This window comes from Suncus etruscus, chromosome 1 (genome assembly GCF_024139225.1).
Source record: "Suncus etruscus isolate mSunEtr1 chromosome 1, mSunEtr1.pri.cur, whole genome shotgun sequence".
Classification (NCBI taxonomy): Eukaryota; Metazoa; Chordata; class Mammalia; order Eulipotyphla; family Soricidae; genus Suncus; species Suncus etruscus.
Genome location: NC_064848.1, coordinates 59,632,863 through 59,654,030, shown reverse-complemented (window position 1 = coordinate 59,654,030; position 21,168 = coordinate 59,632,863). Strand labels below are relative to the sequence as shown.

Genomic DNA, 21,168 nt, shown 5'->3' with positions numbered 1-21,168 from the left:
TTTTTTTTTTTTTTTTTGTGTGGTTTTTGGGTCACACCCGACAGTGCTCAGGGGTTACTCCTGGCTCCATGCTCAGAAATTGCTCCCGGCAGGCATGGAGGACCATATGGGATGCCAGGATTTGAACCGATAACCTGCATGAAAGGCAAACGCCTTACCTCCATGCTATCTCTCTGGCCCCGAAATGCATTTTCTATAAATGATCAATTATTTCTCTATGACTATGTTTTCCTTTTTTTTTTTTTTTTTTTTTTTTTTTTTTTGGGTTTTTGGGTCACACCCGGCGTTGCTCAGGGTTTACTCCTGGCTGTCTGCTCAGAAATAGCTCCTGGCAGGCACGGGGGACCATATGGGACACCGGGATTTGAACCAACCACCTTTGGTCCTGGATCGGCTGCTTGCAAGGCAAACGCCGCTGTGCTAACTCTCCGGGCCCTATGTTTTCCTTTTATTATTTAGAGCAGATTGGGTCCACCCTAAAGCTGGTTACATATTGCTGGGAAAACATTTAGACTACAACACTGCCCACAGAAAGCTCATACAATTGTCTTTCCTCAGCAGAAGTCTGTTCTCTCCATTCTCTTGGTCCTGGATAGCACTAGGAGATATTTCCTTTTATAAGTCAAAGGATAATATAGTGAGAAAAGCACTGATTCCTCTTCATGGTTCCGCCATGACCTAGAACTATAACCCTAGGCCAGATGTTTGATTAGAAAGTTCATCTGTGGGCCCAGAGAGATAGCACAGCGGCGTTTGCCTTGCAAGCAGCCGATCCAGGACTTAAGGTGGTTGGTTCAAATCCCGGTGTCCCATATGGTCCCCCGTGCCTGCCAGGAGCTATTTCTAAGCAGACAGCCAGGAGTAACCCTGAGCAATGCCGGGTGTAGCCCAAAAACCAAAAAAAAAAATAATAATAATAATAATAATAATAATAAAAATAAATAAAAGAAAGTTCATCTGTGAAATGGGTACCATAAATATCTACACAACATCAAACTGACATATAGATTTCATTGAGTAAAGCTGCCAAGTGCCTGGTAAAGAGTATATATATTCAATACATGAAACCACACTGCTCTTCAATTCATCCTGTTATAAATTAATAAGCGATAGCATAGTGGTAGGGCGTTTGCCTTGCATGCAGCAGATCTGAGGACAGACCAGGGTTCAATCCCTAGTATCCTATATGGGCTCCTGAGCCTGCCAGGAGCGATTTCTAAACACAGAGCCAGAGTAATTCCTGAGTGCTGCTGGGTGTGGCCCCAAGCCCCTCCCATAAAAAAAAACCATCAAAAACAAATTAATAAAATGGTTTTATTTAGGGCCAGAAATAATGTGTCACCCAGCAATGCCCTAGGGTCTAGCATCCCAACTTACAGGTTACAGGAATGTGGGCAGTCCTGGCCAGGCTGCTTCCTTCTACAAACCTCACCACAACTGTGTGGGATTTCATTTCTGCTCCATTCTGGATTCTTCACCTTGCCTGCAATGTATCAGATCAGAGAGTCAATGGCAGCACTTCAATACTATCCTCAACTTTATTCACATTGTACAATATAGCTAGACGACAAGAAACTTTAGTGTGCTTCTCATCAGTTCAACAAGCACATTAACATACCTCCTAAAATTAAAACTTGAACACAGTACAACTTATCATAAGCCTAACCAAGTATGATAAAAACCAAATAAATAAGTGAACGACAGCTAGTCTTCAGTCCTAGACCCTGGCTTTTCTGCTGTCTTAGAAATCTTACTTTTTTGTTCATTTTTGTGGCCACACCCAGCAGTGCTCCTGGACCATATGGGTACCAGGATCAAATGCAGGTCAGCCATGTGCAAGGAAAGATACACACTCACGGTACTATTTTTCTAGCCCCAGAAATTTTAATTATGTTTCGTGGTTCAATATACCTACAGCCCACTGATTCCTGAATGTTTTCAACATTGCCCTGAATTCTCAGACTCAGTACAATGAGTCTTATAGTCTACTGAATAGTCTATTCAGTCCTCTTAGTCTATCAATGGCCAAAATTCATCTCTAAGCCTTTCTTCAGTGCGCTCTATTTCAGTCGGTGACACCACGATAGCCAGACACAAGTCACAAGCTGTAGTCATCCCTAGTACCTTTTCTTTCCAAATTTTGTTTACCCATCAAACCTTTTCACTTTTTTTTTTTTAGTTTTTGGGTCACACCCGGCAGCGCTCAGGCTCTACTCTCAGAAATCGTTCCTGGCAGGCCCAGAGGACCATATGTGACTCCGGGATTCATCCTTCTGCATGCAAGGCAAACGCCCTATCTCCATGCTGTCTCTCCGGCACCCAATTTTCCATTTTTTTCCTCCTGACCTATGAGTGGTGAGTTCAGCCTTGAGGGCTCCCTATATGCTATTCTTCAACACATTTTGGAATAGAGACAGAAAGACAGATCCACTGAGATTAACTATAATTTTGAATATAGAAATCAAGAAAGATAAATGTTGCTGCAAGTGTCCCGTGGAGCATGAAAACATGGAGTACACATAATGTTAATAGTTTTGTTCAGTGGTTACTTCTCTATACTAGGTAAGGCTATTAGGTGTTGCATTTCTGCAGTGAAATATCATGAATCTTCTCTAAGGGGTTCACAGGTTGTAGAGAAAGGCACCACAAATTGATAGGTAGGGTTATCTAGATCAAATATAGAAAGATGATGGGGGAAGTGAGGTTTTTTTCATGACCAAGACACTGGGGAAGGGATAGAGTGGGCTTTTCAGAGCACCTGGTACCCAGTGAAGCTGGAGAGTCAGTATAAAGTCTCAGAATGTGAAGGGGAAAGGCTGCAGGCTGAGAAGCCAGTAGGTGCATGGGACATTTATGTAAAGATCATGGAGTCATGGAGTGGGGGCTGGAGAGATAGCATGGAGGTAGGGCGTTTGCCTTGCATGCAGAAGGACCGCGGTTCAAATCCCGGCATCCCATATGGTCCCCCGTGCCTGCCAGGAGTGATTTCTGAGCATAGAGCCAGGAGTAACCCCTGCGCACTGCTGGGTGTGGCCCAAAAACCAAAAAGAAAAGAAAAGAAAAGAAAAAGATCATGGAGTGGAATGAGGTGTGGTTTTTCAAGTTCCAACTCCATTCACAGACTTTGTTTGTTTGTATTTTGGTATTTTTGGGCCACACCCATTTGATGCTCAGGGGTTACTCCTGGCTAAGCGCTAAGAAACTGCCCCTGGCTTGGGGGGACCATATGGGATGCCGGGGGATCGAACCACGGTCCTTCTTCGGCTAGCACTTGTAAGGCAGACACCTTACCTTTAGCGCCACCTCTCCGGCCCATTAGTTTGGTTTTTAGGTCACACCCGGCAGTGCTCAGGGGTTTCTCCTGGTTCTGCACCCAGAAATCGCTCCTGGCAGGTACGGGGGAAAATATGGGATGCTGGGATTCAAACCACCATCGGTCCTGGATTGGCCGCATTCAAGGCAAATGCCCTATCACTGTACTATCTATATGGCAACCCAGTTTTTTTTGGGGGGCCAGGGTAGGGGGGCGGCACACGTGGTAACGATCAATTACTCCTGGCTATGTGCTCAGAAATTGCTCCTGGCTTGGGGGACCATATGGGATACTGGGGGATCGAACTGCAGTCAGTCGGAGGCTAGCACGGGCAAGGCAGAGACCTTATCCCTTGGGCCACTGGTTTTGTTTTTGTTTCTTTTTTTTTGGGGGGGTCACACCCAGCAGCGCTCAGAGGTTACTCCTGGCTCTATGCTCAGAAATCACCCCCTGGCAGTCTCGGGGGTGTGGGGGGTGTAGGGACAGACCATATGGGATGCCTGGATTCGAATCACGCATGAAAGGCAAATGCCTTACTGTTACAAGTCAGCCCCTGAAGAGGTTGACTGATGGAGGGATGGAGGATGAAGTATTTCCCCTTCAGTTCGAAGCACGCGTCTGCCACCCTGTCTAGCCAATGGTTCTGAGGTGAAACGGCGGGTAAACAGCTTGCAGACAGTCAGGCTTGTGGAAATATTAGCTTTATTCGGTAAAGACTGAAGTCCAAAGCCTCAGCATCAGTTCCTGCCAAAAAGCCCCTCGCCTTCCACAGGCCCTTGTTTTTATCCCCCAGAATCAGGTACCACACAATGGTGGGATCAGATACCAACCAATGGTGGAAGCAGAATCAGGTACTACCCTAGGGTGGGGGCAGAATGCCAGGTCACACCCTAGGGTAGGGCACAATCACCGATCAAGGTAGGGTCAGTAACATAATAATCCCCTAAAATATTTACATACACAACACCTTACCTCCATGCTATCTCTCTGTTTTTGTTTCTTTTTTTTTGGTTTTTGGGTCACACCCGGCAGTGCTCAGGGTTTACTCCTGGTTCTATGCTCAGAAATCACTCCTGACAGGCTCGGGGGACCATATGGGATGTCAGGATTCAAACCACTGTCCTTTTGCATGTAAGGCAAATAGCCTACCATCCATGCACCATGGATACAAAAATGCTCGTAGTTGTGTTTCAGTCATCAAATAAACACCAACCTTTACCAGTATAACTTTTCCCTGTCACCAATGTTCCCTATTTCATTCCTGCCATACCCCCCTGCCTGTCTTCAGGTCAGGCATTCTATTTCTCTCTTTCACTATCATTGTCATGGTAATTGTTAGTGCAGTTATTTCTCTAACTGCACTCAGCACTCTTTGTGGTAAGCTTCATAACATGGCTGGTCATCCAGGCCCGCATCTCTATTGTCACTTGGTATTGTCATACTGTCTTTTTTCTTAAATCTCACAGATGAGACTAATCTGTATCTCTCTCCCTCTGACTCATTTTACTCAGCATGATAGATTCCAGGTCTATCCATGTGTAAGAAAATTTCATGACTTAATTTTTCCTAACAGCTGCATAGTATTCCATTGTGTAGATGTACCACTTTCTTTAGCTATTCATATGTCAAGCATCTGGGTTATTTCCAGATTGTAAATAATGCTGCAATGAACACATGAGTGCAGAGGCCATTTCTGTATTTTGTTTTTATGTTCCAAGGGTATACCCATAGGAATGGTATTGCTGGATCATATGAGAGCTCAATTTTCAGTTTTTTTTTTGTTTGTTTGTTTTTTTAAGAAATAGCTGTAGCTTTCCAGAAAGGTTGGACTAGATGTCCTTCCCAGCAGCAGCGAATGAAAGTTCCTTTTCTCACTGCATCAATGCCAGCACTGGTTGTTCTTCGTGATGTGTGCTAGTCTCTGCGGCATGAGTTATTTCTTTTTTTTTTTTTTTTTTGATTTTTGGGTCACACCCGACTGCGCTCAGGGGTTACTCCTGGCTCTATGCTCAGAAATCACTCCTGGCAGGCACAGGGGACCCTATGGGATGCCGGGATTTGAACCACCATCCTTCTGCATGACAGACATATGCCTTACCTCCATGCTATCTCTCCATTCCCTCATTTTTTTTTTTTTTTTTTGGTTTTTTGGGCCACACCCGTTGACGCTCAGGGATTACTCCTGGCTATGCGCTCAGAAGTTGCTCCTGGCTTGGGGGACCATATGGGACACCGGGGGATCGAACCGCGGTCCGTCCAAGGCTAGCGCAGGCAAGGCAGGCACCTTACCTCTTGCGCCACTGCCCGGCCCCTCATTCCCTCATTTTTGTTTTGATTTGCATCTCCCTAATTATTAGTGATGTGGAGCATTTTGTCATGTGCCTCTTGGCCATCTATATTTCTTCTTTGAGAAAATGTCATTTCTTCTCCCCATTTTTTGATGGGGTCATATATTTTTTTTTTGTTAAGTTCTATCAGTACCTTGTATATCTTAGATATTAGCCCCTTATCTGATGGGTATTGGGTGATAGTTTCTCCCATTCTGTGGGTGACCTCTATACCCTGTTTCCACTGAAGTGCAAAAGCTTCTCAGTTTAATGTAGTCCCGTTTGTTTATCTCTGCTTCCATTTGTTTGGGTAGTAGTACTTCCTCCTTGTAAATACCTTTTGTTTCAATTTCATTTAGTGTTTGCCTATGTTCTCTTCTATATATCTTGTAGTTTCAGGTCTGATATCAAGGTCTTTAACCCATTTTGATTTGACCTTTGTGCACAGTATTAGGTAGAGGTTACTTTTTTACATGAGGTACTAGGTAGAGGTTACTTTTTTACATGTGGCTGACCAGTTGTCCCAACAACACTTGTTGAAGAAGCTTTCCTTGTTCCATTCTGTTTCTTGCCACTTCATCTAAGTTTAATTGATTGTATGTCTGGAGGTCTTTCTCTGAATACTCAAGTCTATTCCATTGATGTGAGGTTCTGTCTTTGTTCCAATACCACGTTGTTTTAATGAGTATTGGTTTGTAGTACAATTTAAAATTGGGGAGAGTAATGCTTCCCATTTTCCCCTTCCATAGGGTTGCTTTAGCTATTCGTGGGCATTGTTCCAAATAAATTTCTGGAGTGTTGATCCACTTCTTTGAAGAATGCCATGGGTATCCTTAGAGGGATTGCATAAAATCTGTATAATGCTTTGGGGAGTATTACCATTTTAATTATGTTAATCCTCCCAATCCATGAATAGGGTATATGTTTTCATTTCCTTGTGTCCTCTTTTTTTTCTTGAACAGTGTTTTGTAGTTTTCTTTGCATAGGACCTTCACCACTTTAGTTGACTCCAAAGTACTTGAATTTCTGTGTGCTACTGTGAATGAAATTGTTTATTTTTCTTTATCATTATTTGTGTATTAAGGCCATTGATTTTTGCATGTTATTTTGTCATCACCCACTTTGCTATAGGAATCTATTATTTCTAGGAGCTTTTGGGTAGTCTTTAGGATTTTCTAAATATAGTATCATGTCATCAGCAAACATGATGAGAGCTTGACTTCTTCCTTTCCTACCTGGATGCCCTTGATATCTTTTTCTTGCCTAATTGCTATGGCAGAACTTCCAATACTATGTTGAATAGGAGTGGTGAGAAGAGGCAGCCTTATCTTGTACCAGATTTCAGAGGAAAGTTTACCCCCAGTGAGAATAATATTTGCCACTGGCTTGTGGCAGATAGCCTTGACTATATTGAGAAAAGTTCCTTCCATTCCCAGCTTGTTGTTTTTATTATGAATGGGCATTGGACCTTACCAAATGCTTTCTCTGCATCTATTGATATGATCATGTGGTTGTTTTTTAAAAGCAGTTTATTTGTTGATTGGTTTTGGGCCACACCCGGTGGTGCTCAGGGGTTACTCCTGGCTCAGAAATCGTCCTGGCAGGCTTGTGGGACCATATGGGATGCCAGGAGTTGAACTGGTTCTGTTCCGGTTTGGCCACATGCAAGGCAAATGCCCTACCACTGTACTATTTCTCCAGCCCCTGATAATGTGGTTTTCATTGTTCCTTTAGATGATGTGGTGTATTAAGTTGATGACTTATGGGGCCGGCGGTGGTGCTAGAGGTAAGGTGCCTGCCTTGCCTGCACTAGCCTAGGACGGACTGCGGTTCGATTCCCTGGTGTCCCATATGGTCCCCCAAGCCAGGAGCGACTTCTGAGCTCATAGCCAGGAGTAACCCCTGAGCATCACTGGGTGTGGCCCAAAAACCAAAAAAAAAAAAAAAAAATAAAAGTTGATGACTTATATATGTCAAACCATCTTGCATTCCCAAATGAATCCTACCTGGTTTTGGTGTATGACCCTCTTTTGTTGTTGTTGTTGTTTTTGGGCCATACCCGGCAGCACGCAGGGGTTACTCCTGGCTATCTGCTCAGAAATCACTCCTGGCAGTCTCAGGGGACCATATGAAATACAGGGATTCGAACCATCTTTGGTCCTGGGTTGGCCGCTTGCAAGCAAATGCCCTACCGCAGTGCTATCTCTCCGGCCCATAGGACCCTCTTGATGAGGTGTTGGATCCTATCTACTAAGATTTTGTTGAGGATCTTTGCATCTGTGTTCATCAGGGATATTGGTATATAGTTCTTGTTTCTGTCTCCTTTTTGTATCAGGGTGATGTTGGCTTCATAAAAACTATTGGGAGTGTTTCTGTTTCCTCAATTTCCTGTAAGACTTAAAAGTCTCTTGGAAGGCTGTAATTTGTTAGTGAATCCACCTGGCATGGGCTTTTGTTTTTGAGAAGACTTTTTGATTATCATTTTAATTTCCTCAATCATTATGGATCTGTTCAAATACACTAGATCATCTTGGTTCAAAATAGGGAAGTAATAAGAATCCAAGAATTTATCTATTTTATCCAGATTCTCTTGTTTTGCGGCAGTGTTTCTCAAAGTAGTTTCTGATTACCTTTTGAATTTCAATAATATATGTAGTAATCTCCACCTTTTCATTTGAATTTGGTTTCTTTTCCTTTGTGAATTTTGCTAGTGGCTATCAATCTTGTTTATTTTTCAAGAACCAACTCTTGCTTTCATTGATCCTTTAGATTTTTTTGGATTTCTAATTCATAATTTCTGCTCTAAGCTTTATTTCCTTCTGTCTGCCTATTTTGGGATTATTTTGTTGATCACTTTTCAATTTTATAAGCTGTGCCGTTAAGTTACTTATGTAGGCCCCTTCTTCCTTCCTGTAAATTTTCCTTAGTACCACTTTAGCTGTGTCCCACGAATTCTGATAACTGTGTCTTCATTCTCATTTTTTTTGTTTTGTTTTGTTTTGTTTTTGGGGGGGCCACACCTGTTTGACGCTCAGAGGTTACTCCTGGCTATGCACTCAGAAATCGCTCCTGGCTTGGGAACCATATGGGACACCGGAGGATCAAACTGCAGTCTGTCCTAGGCTAGCACGGGCAAGGCAGACACCTTACCTCTAGCGTCACAGCTCTGGCTCCTTTATTCTCATTTTTTTTCCAGGTATCTTCTGATTTCCTCTTTGATTTTATCTCTGACGCACTGGTTGTTCAGTAGTGAGCTGTTCAGTTTCCAGGAGTTAATTTTTTTCCCCTGTGTTCTCTTGCTATTCACTTCTAATTTTAGTGCATTATAATCTGAGAAAGTAGTTCGTTCCATTTCCATCCTCTCTATTTTATGGAGTAATATTTTATGGGCTAGCATATGGTCTATTATGGAAAATGACCCATGTGCATTGGAGAAAAATGTGTATCCAGTTTTCTGGAAAGCCCTATATAACTACTAGACCAGTATCTTCCATTTCTCTTTTCAGAATTAGTATATTCTTTTTGTGTGTGTATATGTGTCACACCTAGCAGCACTCAGGGGTCACTCCTGGCTCTATGCTCAGAAATCATTCCTGGCAGGCTCAGGGTACCATATGAGATGCCAGGATTCAAACCACCATCCTGCTTGCAAAGCAAACATCCTACCTCCATGTTATCTCTCCAGCCCCAGAACTAGTATATTCTTTTGTTTGTTGTTGTTGTTGTTGTTTTGGGGGGCCATACCTGGTAATGCTCAGGGGTTACCCCTGGCTATATGCTCAGAAATCGCTTCTGGCTTGGGAGAACCATATGGGATACCGGGGATCGAACCACGATCTGCCCTGGGTCAGCCTGTGCAAGGCTAATGCCCTCGTGCTATTGCTCCAGCCCCTCTAGTGTCATCTTTTATTTTTTATTTATTTTGGGGGGGGGGTCACACCCAGCAGTGCTCAGAAGTTACTCCTGGTTTTGCGCTCAGAAGCTGCTCCTGGCAGGCTCAAGAGACCATATGGGATGCCAGGATTTGAACTGGGGTCTGTCCTGTGTTGGCCATGTGCAAGGTAAATTGCCTTACCGCTGTGCTATTGCTCCGGCCCCTAGTATCGTCTTTTAGTAGGAGACTGGTGTGTCTGCTGGTCTGTCTTGTCTTAAAGTAGACTTTTTGGTTCAACCTTTAAGGCTGGTTTTAAGTCTGTAAAGCTTCTGAGCTGTTGTTAATCCTATCCATGAAGCTGTGTATCCTTCCTTCAAACTTGAATGTAAGTCTGGCTCGGTGAAGTAGTCTTGATGAGGCATTAATTTCATTGAGTTTTGCCACTATATCTCATCACTGCCTTCAGGCCTTGAGGATTTCTTGTGACAAATCTGCTATTAAGTCTTAGGTATAGTCCTTTGAATGTAAAGTCCCTTTTTTATCTTGCTGCTTTCAGTATGTCTATGAGGTTTATCATTGTAACTAAGATATGTCTTGGGTTGCTTTTCTTTGGATCTCTTTTGGCTGGTACTCTTCGATCATGTAAGCTGTGAATGCACTCTTTAGCTCTGGGAGTTTCTCTGTAATGATATCCTTGACTGTCTTATATTATTTCTGTTGAGTTTATCAAAGACTTCTATTTTCATTCTTTGAGGACTTTTCCCATTGCCTGTTCGTCTGAGAAAACTTCAAACTGAAATATATGACTGAAAAAAAATTGTTAGGCAAAAATTGGTAGCTCACTGGAAAGCCTCTCTAACAATAACAGCGGCAGAAGACAGAATTAGTGAGCTGGAAGATTAGATGCATAACAACTCCATACAACAGAAGAGGTTGGGAAACAAACAATCAGGCAATGGGAAAAGTCCTTCAGGACTTAGGTTTGATGCCTGGCAGCACCCCATACATTCCCCTGTGTACTACCAAAAGTAATCCCTAAGCACAGAGCCAGGAGGAAGCCCTAAGCACCACCAGAAGTATCTGTCCCTGGAAACTATTATGCTGTGTAAAATAAGTCTGAGGAAGAGAGATAGACATAGAATAGTCTCACTCATCTACAGGTTTTTTTTTGTTGTTGTTGTTTTTGGACCACACCTGTTTGACGCTCAGGGCTTACTCCTGGCTATGCACTCAGAAATCACCCCTGGCTTGGGTGGACCATATGGGACGCCAGGGGATCGAACCGCGGTCTGTCCTACGCTAGCGCTTGCAAGGCAGACACCTTACCTCTAGCGCCACCTTCCCGGCCCCTCATCCACAGGTTTTAAGAAAAATAAAAGACATTATTGTAATAATACCCAGACAAGAGATGAGGGCTGGAAGGACCAGCTCATAATATGAAGCTCAGCACAAAGAGTGGTGAGTACAGCAAGAGAAATAATTATACTAACAACTATCACAACAGTGTTAACTAGTGAGAGAAGTAGAATGCTTGTCTCAAATACAGGCAGGAGATGGGCAGGAGAGAGATGGGGGTCATTGGTGGTGGCAAGGTTGCACTGATGAAAGGGGTGTTCTTTTTATGACTGAAACTCAACTACAAACATGTTTGTAATCAAACATTAAAAATTAAAAAATTAGGGCCCGGAGAGATAGCACAGCGGTGTTTGCCTTGCAAGCAGCCGATCCAGGACCAAAGGTGGTTGGTTTGAAACCCGGTGTCCCATATGGTCCCCCGTGCCTGCCAGGAGCTATTTCTGAGCAGATAGCCAGGAGTAACTCCTGAGCACTGCCGGGTGTAGCCCAAAAACCAAAAAAAAAAAAAAATTAAAAAAAGAAGTGTCCGTCTTCCTCACCCCACCAAAAATAAATAAATGGAAGGGAAAATAGGCCAGAGACGGGAACAGAACGATAGCACAGTGGGTAGGGTGTATGCCTTACACACAACTGACCAGGTTTGATTCCTGATATCTCATATGGCCCATGATCCCGCTAGGAGTAATTTCTGAGAGCAGAGCTAGGAGTAACCCCTGAGCATGGCTGGGTATGGCCCAAAAACAAACAAACAAAAGAGTGAAGGATCTGGATCATATGGAAAGATGAATCTGGTTGACCTGATTTGTGAGGTTTCCCAGCACCTCATATGGTCTCCTGAGATTGCTAGGAGTGATCCGTGATTGCAGTTAGTAGTAAAACCTGAACATTGCCAGGTATTCCCCTGACTCCTGACCAAAAAAAAAAAAAAAAGGAGAATAAAATGATATGTTGGAAATAACCTAACAGCAGGAATAAACATTTGGATCACATCAATTTCTTCCCAACATATAGAAGAACTAGGCTATGAATAAAACATGAGTATTCATAAGAGAACAAGTAAAAGACACAGAATTAGTTTATAGTGCTGATTTATGGATAATCTCCCATATTAAAAAAAGACCAAGCACAGTGGTAAGGCTTTTGCCTTGCATGCAGCCAACCTGGGTTGGACCTGGATTTGATCCCTGGCATCCCATATGGTCCCTCGACCCTGCCAGGAGCAATTCTGAGCACAGAGATAGGAGTAATCATTGAGTGTCACTGAGTTTGTTCCAAAAACCAAAAAACAAAAAAATAAGACCAATGGATTAAAATAAAATACTTCCAACATTACTGTTCACATGCCACTCCCATCCCTGGAATGTTAAAGAGCTGCAATAGGAGGGAAGGAGAAGGAGCCCATGTCAATAACCACCTCTGCCATCAAATCAGTTCAGGTTGGCAGCGAGGCCAAGACACCAGCAGTACAACTTGGAAGTAGCATAAACTGGCAGATTATGATGAAAAAAATATTTTTTTTTTTTGGTTTTTGGTTTTCAGCAGTGCTCAGGGGTTACTCCTGGCTCTATGCTCAGAAATCACTCCTGGCACGCTCAGGGGACCATATGGGATGCTGGGATTCAAACCACCGACCTTCTGCATGAAAGGCAAATGCCTTACCTCCATGCTATCTCTCCGGCCCCGAAAACAATCTTTATAATAGTCCGCTGAAAGAACAAAGGCCCGTGATGCTGGCTGTGTGGTGGACCATATGAACAGTATTTTGGAATATTATAACTTGGAAAATATGCCCATCAGATCTCCTCTCCTATGCTGAAACTAAGGGACAAGGCATGAAGTAGAAGAGACCCTAGTATGTGCAAAGTACTCACCACAGAAACAAGTGTAGGTATTAGGAACATGTGCAGAAACATTCTGACATGCAGGGCACCGCCAACCACTCTGGCCATCTGTCAAGAAAATGGGAGAAAACCAAATTAATTTCCTTTCAAAAGCACATGTAATTAAAAAATTTATAAGAAGTCATAATATTGGGGCCGGGCGGTGGCGCTAAAGGTAAGGTGCCTGCCTTGCCTGCGCTAGCCTTGGACGGACCATGGTTCGATCCCCTGGTGTCCCATATGGTCCCCCAAGCCAGGAGCAACTTCTGAGCACATAGCCAGGAGTAACCCCTGAGCGTTACCGGGTGTGGCCCAAAAACCAAAAAAAAAAAAAAAAAAAAAAAAAAAAAAAAAGAAGTCATAATATTGAACTAATAGTAGTAATTCCCATGGGAAGGATAGCAGATATCTACAAAACAAATGTACAGTGCTCTAAACATTGAATTTAGACATGCAAGGACCCTGGACACAATGAATTAAATTGGTATCCATTTTGTCCATTACTGAAAAAAATGGGATATAACTGACATATCACACTGATAAATTTAAACATGCTTCAGGACCAGAGAGATAGCACAGTGGGTAGGGTGTTTGCCTTGCACAGAGCCAACTCAGGCTCAATCCCTGGCATCCGATATGGTCCCCTGAACCTGCCAGGAATAATTTCTGAGTACAGAGTCAAGAATAATCCCTCAGCATCACTAGGTGTGGTACCCAAAAATATACCCACCATAAAACAAACAAAAAAATAAAATATTTTAATATATCTGTACACTATGATTTGATTACCACACGAGTATTATCCAGCACCTGTATGACATTACAAAAAAAAAACAACATTTCACATAATGGTGAAAATACTCTATTCTTTACATTTTTAGGAGTGAGCAGGATTTGGGCTAAACCTGAAGTTTTTCCCAGCTTGGGAGTTTGCTCCCAGAGGTGGTTGGAAAACAAGGAGGTAGTAAGGATTTAAATCTTGGTCTCCCACATACAAGCATATGCTTAGTTTGTTAAGCTGTCTCTTTGTCCCAAGAATACTAATTTTTGGGCCCAGAGAGATAGCACAGAGGCGTTTGCCTCACAAGCAGCCGATCCTGGACCAAAGGTGGTTGTTTCGAATCCCGGTGTCCCATATGGTCCCCCGTGCCTGCCAGGAGCTATTTCTGAGCAGACAGCCAGGAGTAACCCCTGAGCAACGCCGGGTGTGGCCCAAAAACCAAAAACCAAAAAAAAAAGAATGCTAATTTTTTTTTTTTAGTTTTTGAGTCACACCCTTTAATGCATTTCTTATACACACACAGCTAAAATTCCTTGAAGTACTGGGATCTCAGTCAGGAGAATTGCTAGGCCCAGAGAGTACAAGCTTCTAGGACTGTACCTGGCATACACAATGGAACCAGGGATCAAATGTAAGGTCTCATGCTCCCAAGGTAGGTGTGGCTAGCCATGAAGCATTGTATCCTAGCTTCATAAGTAGTATTGGGGGGCGGGGCACACCCAGCAGCGCTCAGGGGTCACTCTTAGCTCTGTGCTCAGAAATCGCTCCTAGCAGGCTCAGGGGACCATATGGGATGCTAGGAATCGAACCTGGGTTGGTCCCGGGTTAGCTGCTTGCAAAGCAATAGGCCTATTGCTGTGCTATCGCTCCAGCCCTATAAACAGTATTTTTAAAAACAGAGTTTGCGACAGGAATATACCAAACTACATACATTAAACTCACAGAAAAGAGAAGTGACTAACCTGCTTGAGATGCTGGAGACCTGGCCCATTTCTGTATACAGGTCAAGTGGAACACATGGTAGCAGCTCTGACAACTCCATACAGGGGCTGTGACACGAACCAATTCACAGCATACCATGCACTCGTACTTTTCTGTTGTCAGCTGCTCAATTAGAGAACCTATTCAAAACACAAAACAGATCAACTCATGCCCAGAAAATACTTCTTTAAGCAAGGTATTTTTATTTATTTATTTTTTTTTTTTTTTTTGGTTTTTCAGGCCACACCCGTTTAATGCTCAGGGGTTACTCCTGGCTACTGCTCAGAAATTGACCCTGGATTAGGGCGAACCATATGGGACTCTGGGTGGGGGATCGAACCATGGTCCTTTCCTTGACTAGCGCTTGCAAGGCAGACACCTTACCTCTAGCGCCACCTCGCCGGCCCCTAAGCAAGGTATTTCAAGAATCCAAACACATAGGGACCACAGAGATAGTACAGATAATACCTGGTTCAGTACAGATAATACCTGGTTCGATCCCCAGCACCACATATGGTCTCCCTAGCACTGTCAGGAGTGATTCCTAGCAGAACCAGGAGTAAGCCCTAAAATCACTAGGTGTGAACCTCTCCTCCTGGTGCCAGGAACTGAGCCAGAAGAATGCCTTAACCTCTATGCTCTCTCTGATTGCCCAAGGTCAATACTTACAGCAGCACCAAATTTGGACTAGTACAAGATTTACTGGAATATCTTTCTGCTATCCAGATGAACTTTAAAAGGTAGAATGAAGCACTAACTCAGGGATAGGATTATACCAAATGACTTATAAGGATAAAAAGATTTATAAGGTGCAAAAAAAAAAAAAAAAAAAAAAGACAATGAAGGTGATCTAGGGTGAAAGGAGACATGGGGACTGTTCTTTTTTTTTTTTTTTGGTTTTTGGTTTTTGGGCCACACCCGGCGGTGCTCAGGGGTTTCTCCTGGCTGTCTGCTCAGAAATAGCTCCTGGCAGGCACGGGGGACCATATGGGACACCGGGATTCGAACCAACCACCTTTGGTCCTGGATCGGCTGCTTGCAAGGCAAACTCCGCTGAGCTATCTCTCCGGGACCCGGGGACTGTTCTTAAAACACTTTCTCTCCCAGTATTTACCTGGTGAGTACAGGGCAATTATTTCCTCTGCACTGCTCAGGCACAAAATCCATGGCTTTATTTCATTCTCTTGCATCCAAAAAGCAAATCCTGTCAATTTTACTTTCCAATTATATCCAAAGTCGCTTTGGATTATATCATATTAAAAACGAAGTTTGCGACATGAATATACCAAACTAAATTTTAATTCATATTGCTTCCACTACTACTTTAGTCTAAGTCTCCATTTTCCACTGGAATTAATACCCTACCTTCCTAACTTGCCCTCTTATTTCCTTAGCCTGTTCTCCACACAGCCTTAGTGATGTTTTACAGTGATGGCTAACCTTTTGGAGCCAGAGTGCCCAAACTGCCGCACAACGCCCAGTCCTCCCAATGGCCTGTCCAACCCTGTTGGCAGGTGAGCTGCAAAGCAGACACCAGCACACTCGCCTCCCGCCGCATTGCATATCTTAATTTTGGACCTTCCTCTGTGCCAGCTGCAAGGCCTTCGCGTGCGCGTCCCATAGGTTCACCATCGAGGTTTTAGAATTTCAGTAATAAGATGCTGATTATTTTTCTCAAAACCTCCCTGTAGCTTTTACTAAGAACCAACTCTACATAATCACATAATTCAATCCCTTCAACATCTTTTTCAGCCCCTTCAATTTCCCTAAGCATCTTCCTAGCCCACCAACACTGTTTACAATGCTCCTCCCATTCTGATCTAAACTTGTCCTCCCTCTGGTGAGCCATATGCCACATTTCTGCATTTTGAAAAGACCTATCTAAATCACTGCCCCTGCGAGCTATTTTTTTAAACTTACTTTACATTTCATTTTAAGCTCTTAATCTCATTCTGGTATATTACATGTTTGAATATTTTCATCTTCCCCACTCCAGAGAATAAATTTCATCAGTATTATATTCCCAGTAGAAAGAGTACAGGAGGTAAGGTGCTTGCTCCGCATACCATGTATGGTCCTCTCTGAGCATCTCCAGGTGTTACTTTCCTTTATTTGGTTTTTGGGCCACACCTGGTGGTACTCAGGGGTTACTCCTGACTCTGTCCTCAGGAATCACTCTTGGCGGTCTCAGGGAACCATACGGAATACTAGGGATTGGCAGATTGGCAGCGTGCAAGACAAGAACCCTACCCGCTTTGTTATGGCTTCAGCTCCAAGGTGTTACTCTAGACAACAGAGCCAGGGAAAGCACCTTGAGCACTGCAGGGTGTGATCCAACCTCCACAAAGAAGTGCTTAGCCCATATTATTTATTCAATAAATCTGAGTAAAAAGTAAGTTTGTAGGTGATAAGAACCAGTAACCAGGATTAAGTGACATGTATGTTTTTTTTTTTTCTTTTTTTTTGGTTTTTGGGCCACACCCGGAGGTGCTCAGGGGTTACTCCTGGCTGTCTGCTCAGAAATAGCTCCTGGCAGGCACGGGGGACCATATGGGACACTGGGATTCGAACCAACCACCTTTGGTCCTGAATTGGCTGCTTGCAAGGCAAACGCCGCTGTGCTATCTCTCCGGGCCCAACATGTATATTAATGGTAGAGGAGTGGGCCAGAGAGATAGTATAGTGGGTAAGGAAAGTGGCTAACCTAGATTTGATCTCTGGATCACATGTGGTTCTCTAAGCATCCTTTGGAGTAACCCTTGAGCATATATATATAAGGAATAAGCCCTAAGCACAGTCTGATATGCTCCCCAATCCCCACACCCCCAAAAGGGGCAAACAAATGCTCGTGGAAGAAATGATCAAAGAAACTGGAGATTGTGGCCGGAGAAATAGCATAGCAGAAGGACTTTTGCCTTGCATGCAAACCCCGGACGAACCCGGGTTTGATTCCTGGCATCCCATATGGTACCCCGAACCTGCCAAGAGTCATTTCTGAGCACAGAGCCAGGAGTAATCCCTGAGAACTGCAGGGTATGACCCCAAAACAAAAAATAAACTGGAGATGGTAAATCACTTAAGAACTGCTGCAGGTGGACCCGGAGAGATAGCACAGCGGAGTTTGCCTTGCAAGCAGCCGATCCAGGACCAAAGGTGGTTGGTTCGAATCCCGGTGTCCCATAGGGTCCCCCGTGCCTGCCAGGAGCTATTTCTGAGCAGACAGCCAGGAGTAACCCCTGAGCACTGCCAGGTGTGGCCCAAAAACCAAAAAAAAAAAAAAAAAAAAAAAAAGAACTGCTGCAGGTAAGCCGGCAGAGTACTTCCTTTATATGTATGAGACCCTGAGTTTAAACCTCAGAACCACACACACAGAAAAGAAAATATCTCGGGCCAGAGCGATGGCACAGTGGTAGGCATTTGCCTTGCACGCGGCTGACCCAGGAAGGACCTCGGTTCAATCCCTTAATGTCCCAAATGGTCCCCAGAGTCAGGAGCGATTTCTGAACGCATAACCATAAGTAATCCCTGAGTGTCACCAGGTGTGGCCCCAAAAATAAAAAAAATTTAAAAAATAAGAAAATATCCAACAAAAGGAAAACAAAACAAACCTGTATAAAATTCCTTATTTGTCCTTGCTTACAAGACAAAGCCGAGGTAGATGACTGAGCAACGACTGACATTTACTCTATGGGTTTTTTTTTGAGCTACAGTGCTCAAGGTTTATTCCTTAATAGACCATATGACTCAGGAGACCATATACAGTGCCAGGGACTGAAACTGGGTAAGCCACTTTCAAGGCAAGTGCCTCACCTACTGTATTGTCTCATCGACCCATCACTCTAGTCCTAATATATTTTAGTTATCTAGAGTGCATGACTGGGGCCGGAGAGATAGCACAGAAGTAGGGCATTTGCCTTGTATGTGGCCAACCTGCCTGGCATCCTATATAGTCCCGCAGCCTGCTGGAGCAATTTCTGAATGCAGAGCCAAGAGTAACCCCTAAGAGCTGCTGGGTGTGACTCCCAAATCAATCAATCAATCAATCAAGTTCCAAAAAAATAAAAGTGCCCGACTATTTGATTTTCTCTAAATATGAAATAAAAAACTAAAAAAAAAACAAAAAACAAAAAACAAAACCACAATCTCCCTCACTCAACTGATTAGACTCACCAGTGTGTGTCTCCACATTCTTCAACACATGATTCTGCTTGCCTCGGAGGAAAGGAGATACTGCTGGAGGATTCTGCCTCCTTCCAGCACATTTTTCTGGGTCAACCCTTCTGGAAGGCTTGTTGATGACAGCTAAGTTCCCACTGTCACAAGCAGATTTTGCTGGTCTTTCGCTGAGATTATACTTTGGAATGGGGGTCATGCTGTTTCGGGGGCCAGCACTTGCATGCCGTTGGTTCTCCTGTTTTGGTGGATTCCTGCCTGGCCGTGGCCTGGCTCCCTCTACTTCCCAGGGAGGCCTTTTCTGTGGGTATCTTCTTTGCTCATTGCGTCTTGCGGCATACCCATCCAGTACTCCTTTTCTAAAAGGGGTATCTGAGGAATCGGGGTGGATAGCCCCCACTGATTTATTATTTTCAGGTCCAATATCCTCGGGTTTTAGAGGCATTCTGTTACCCCATTCACCTTTGAGTTTCCCCTTGACTTTTGTTCCTCGACCATAGCTGTATACAAATGGAGTAGCTTTTTTGGGCTTTGCTCCCCTCGGGTCTGCACTAACAATTTCTTTCTCACCCTCAGAAGGGCTCTGCTCTCTAGGATTTGTCCCACTCTCTGACCTGGATCCACTTTCTAAGGTGGCTGTATCTGAGGTCTGGTCAGAGAGACTCTGTATTCTCTTGACTCTGATATGCTGTTTTTCACTCCTCAATTTCTGCCATTGCTGATTCTGAAGAGCATGGCTCTTGAGTGATTTACCAGCAGCAGTGGAATGGAAAGAAGGCTGTTGATTCTTGGGTTTGCTGCCCGAAGGGTGGTAAGTGTGCTGATGAACAGTGTTGACCTCATCATAAGGACCCTGCCTGGAAAGGTGGCAAGGCGGTGGAGAGGTGAGATTTCTTCTCACAATCTTATGAGAATCTAGTCTTCTTTGGGTCCCACGATGCAGACCAGAATTTTTTTTCTCCTGGGGAATGAACTCAGCAGCATCCGTATTGAATTTAAACGTACCTAGAACATAAAAGTAAACTTGCCAGTGGATAGAAAAATGTAATCTTTACCCATGCTGCCCTGAAGACTAAGCCTTAGCTAAAATTATTATTATATAAACTTTGTATAAAACAGGGATTCTTAGTGAGACCTGTTTCAAGTGAAGGTGACAGATTCAAGATGCTTTTGGGAGATTAATCATCACACCTAGCAGCCACACAATTAGCTATTGCTAAGAGCTAAGTAAAAATCCTTAAGTGGGTCATTAGACATTACCTAAACATGCATTTATTTTATCTAAAAGTTTAAGGCTAGGGCCCGAAGAGATAGCACAGCGTTTGCCTTGCAAGCAGCCAATCCAGGACCAAAGGTGGTTGGTTCGAATCCCGGTGTCCCATATGGTCTCCCGTGCCTGCCAGGAGCTATTTCTGAGCAGACAGCCAGGAGTAACCCCTGAGCACTGCCGGGTGTGACCCAAAAACCAAAAAAAAAAAAAAAAAAAAAAGTTTAAGGCTAGCAAAAGTTCAGGGTTGAAGTATTGTCAACAGGTTCCATGTGGCCTCCCAAAACTTCACAGCAGCATTGTATAACATAAAGTTTGGGAGTCAGCAGATCAGCTTAAAGTCTGACCCTCTAATTTATGAATGTCTATTTAATGCTTTAACCTTAGTTTCCTCATCTATTACAAAAGATCATGTTATTTCAATGCATTCTTACAAATTTAAATAATTTCCATCAGGGCAGGATTTAGCCCAGTAAGTATATCAACCCCTGCCCACTCTCCACTCCCAAAAGATAATTTGGATTTTCTACACATCTCTAACAATATGGTCCTAACATCCCAGAGTCCCAAAAATTAAGTCCACACTCCTTCAAAGTTTTTTTCCCAAGATGCTTTGGGAGAACTCAGTCCAAAAAGGGCAAAAAGGACATGATTCACTTACAAACACAGATCTGTGTGTAGCATGTAGAACATGCTAAGAATTCATAGGGCCAATAAGACATAGGATTAAGTCCTTACTTTCAGTGTCTTGGTGCATGGTACTTTATCCTAGTTTTCATATATGTAATGGTGATAGTAACAATTACCAAGGAGTTGCTATGGAAAGTAGAGCAAGTTAGTAACATATGTAAGTGGTTAAAATGGTGCTTTATAAATACTGTTAGTACTAGAGATCTTCTGAATTACACAGATCCAACCACAGATGGCTGCACAGCACAGTCTGTAGCTTTCAGGTTTAATAATAAACCCTAATATTTATTAGGTAGTTAACATGTGCTAAGCACTACTTCAGGCACTCTGCATTCATTAGGTCATTTCATCTTTTCCACTCCTGATGAGAAATCAGAGTAAGTTACCTGCCCAGGGCCACAACAAAGGTTTTCCAAAATAGATGCTCAATTCCACCAGAAGCCCGACACACCATGCTTTTACCCTACCCTACACTGACCACAGTTGGGCAGTAGGTACATAGAAACATATACTTAAGAATTGAATA

The 21,168-nt window shown here is 43.4% G+C and overlaps 1 protein-coding gene across 2 annotated transcripts in view; it reads right to left on the bottom strand.

The window, feature by feature from the left end:
• The window catches only part of NFX1 (nuclear transcription factor, X-box binding 1), a 78,352-nt gene that overhangs the window by 53,737 nt on the left and 3,447 nt on the right, over nucleotides 1–21,168 (bottom strand). For both annotated transcript variants that reach the window (XM_049772970.1, XM_049772978.1), the window contains exons 2-5: nucleotides 18,683–19,690; nucleotides 14,494–14,652; nucleotides 12,742–12,819; nucleotides 1,378–1,483 (exon numbers count right to left, since the gene is read on the bottom strand). In XM_049772970.1, the coding sequence (XP_049628927.1) occupies nucleotides 1,378–1,483; nucleotides 12,742–12,819; nucleotides 14,494–14,652; nucleotides 18,683–19,690 (1,351 nt within the window). The remainder of the gene's footprint in view (nucleotides 1–1,377; nucleotides 1,484–12,741; nucleotides 12,820–14,493; nucleotides 14,653–18,682; nucleotides 19,691–21,168) is intronic.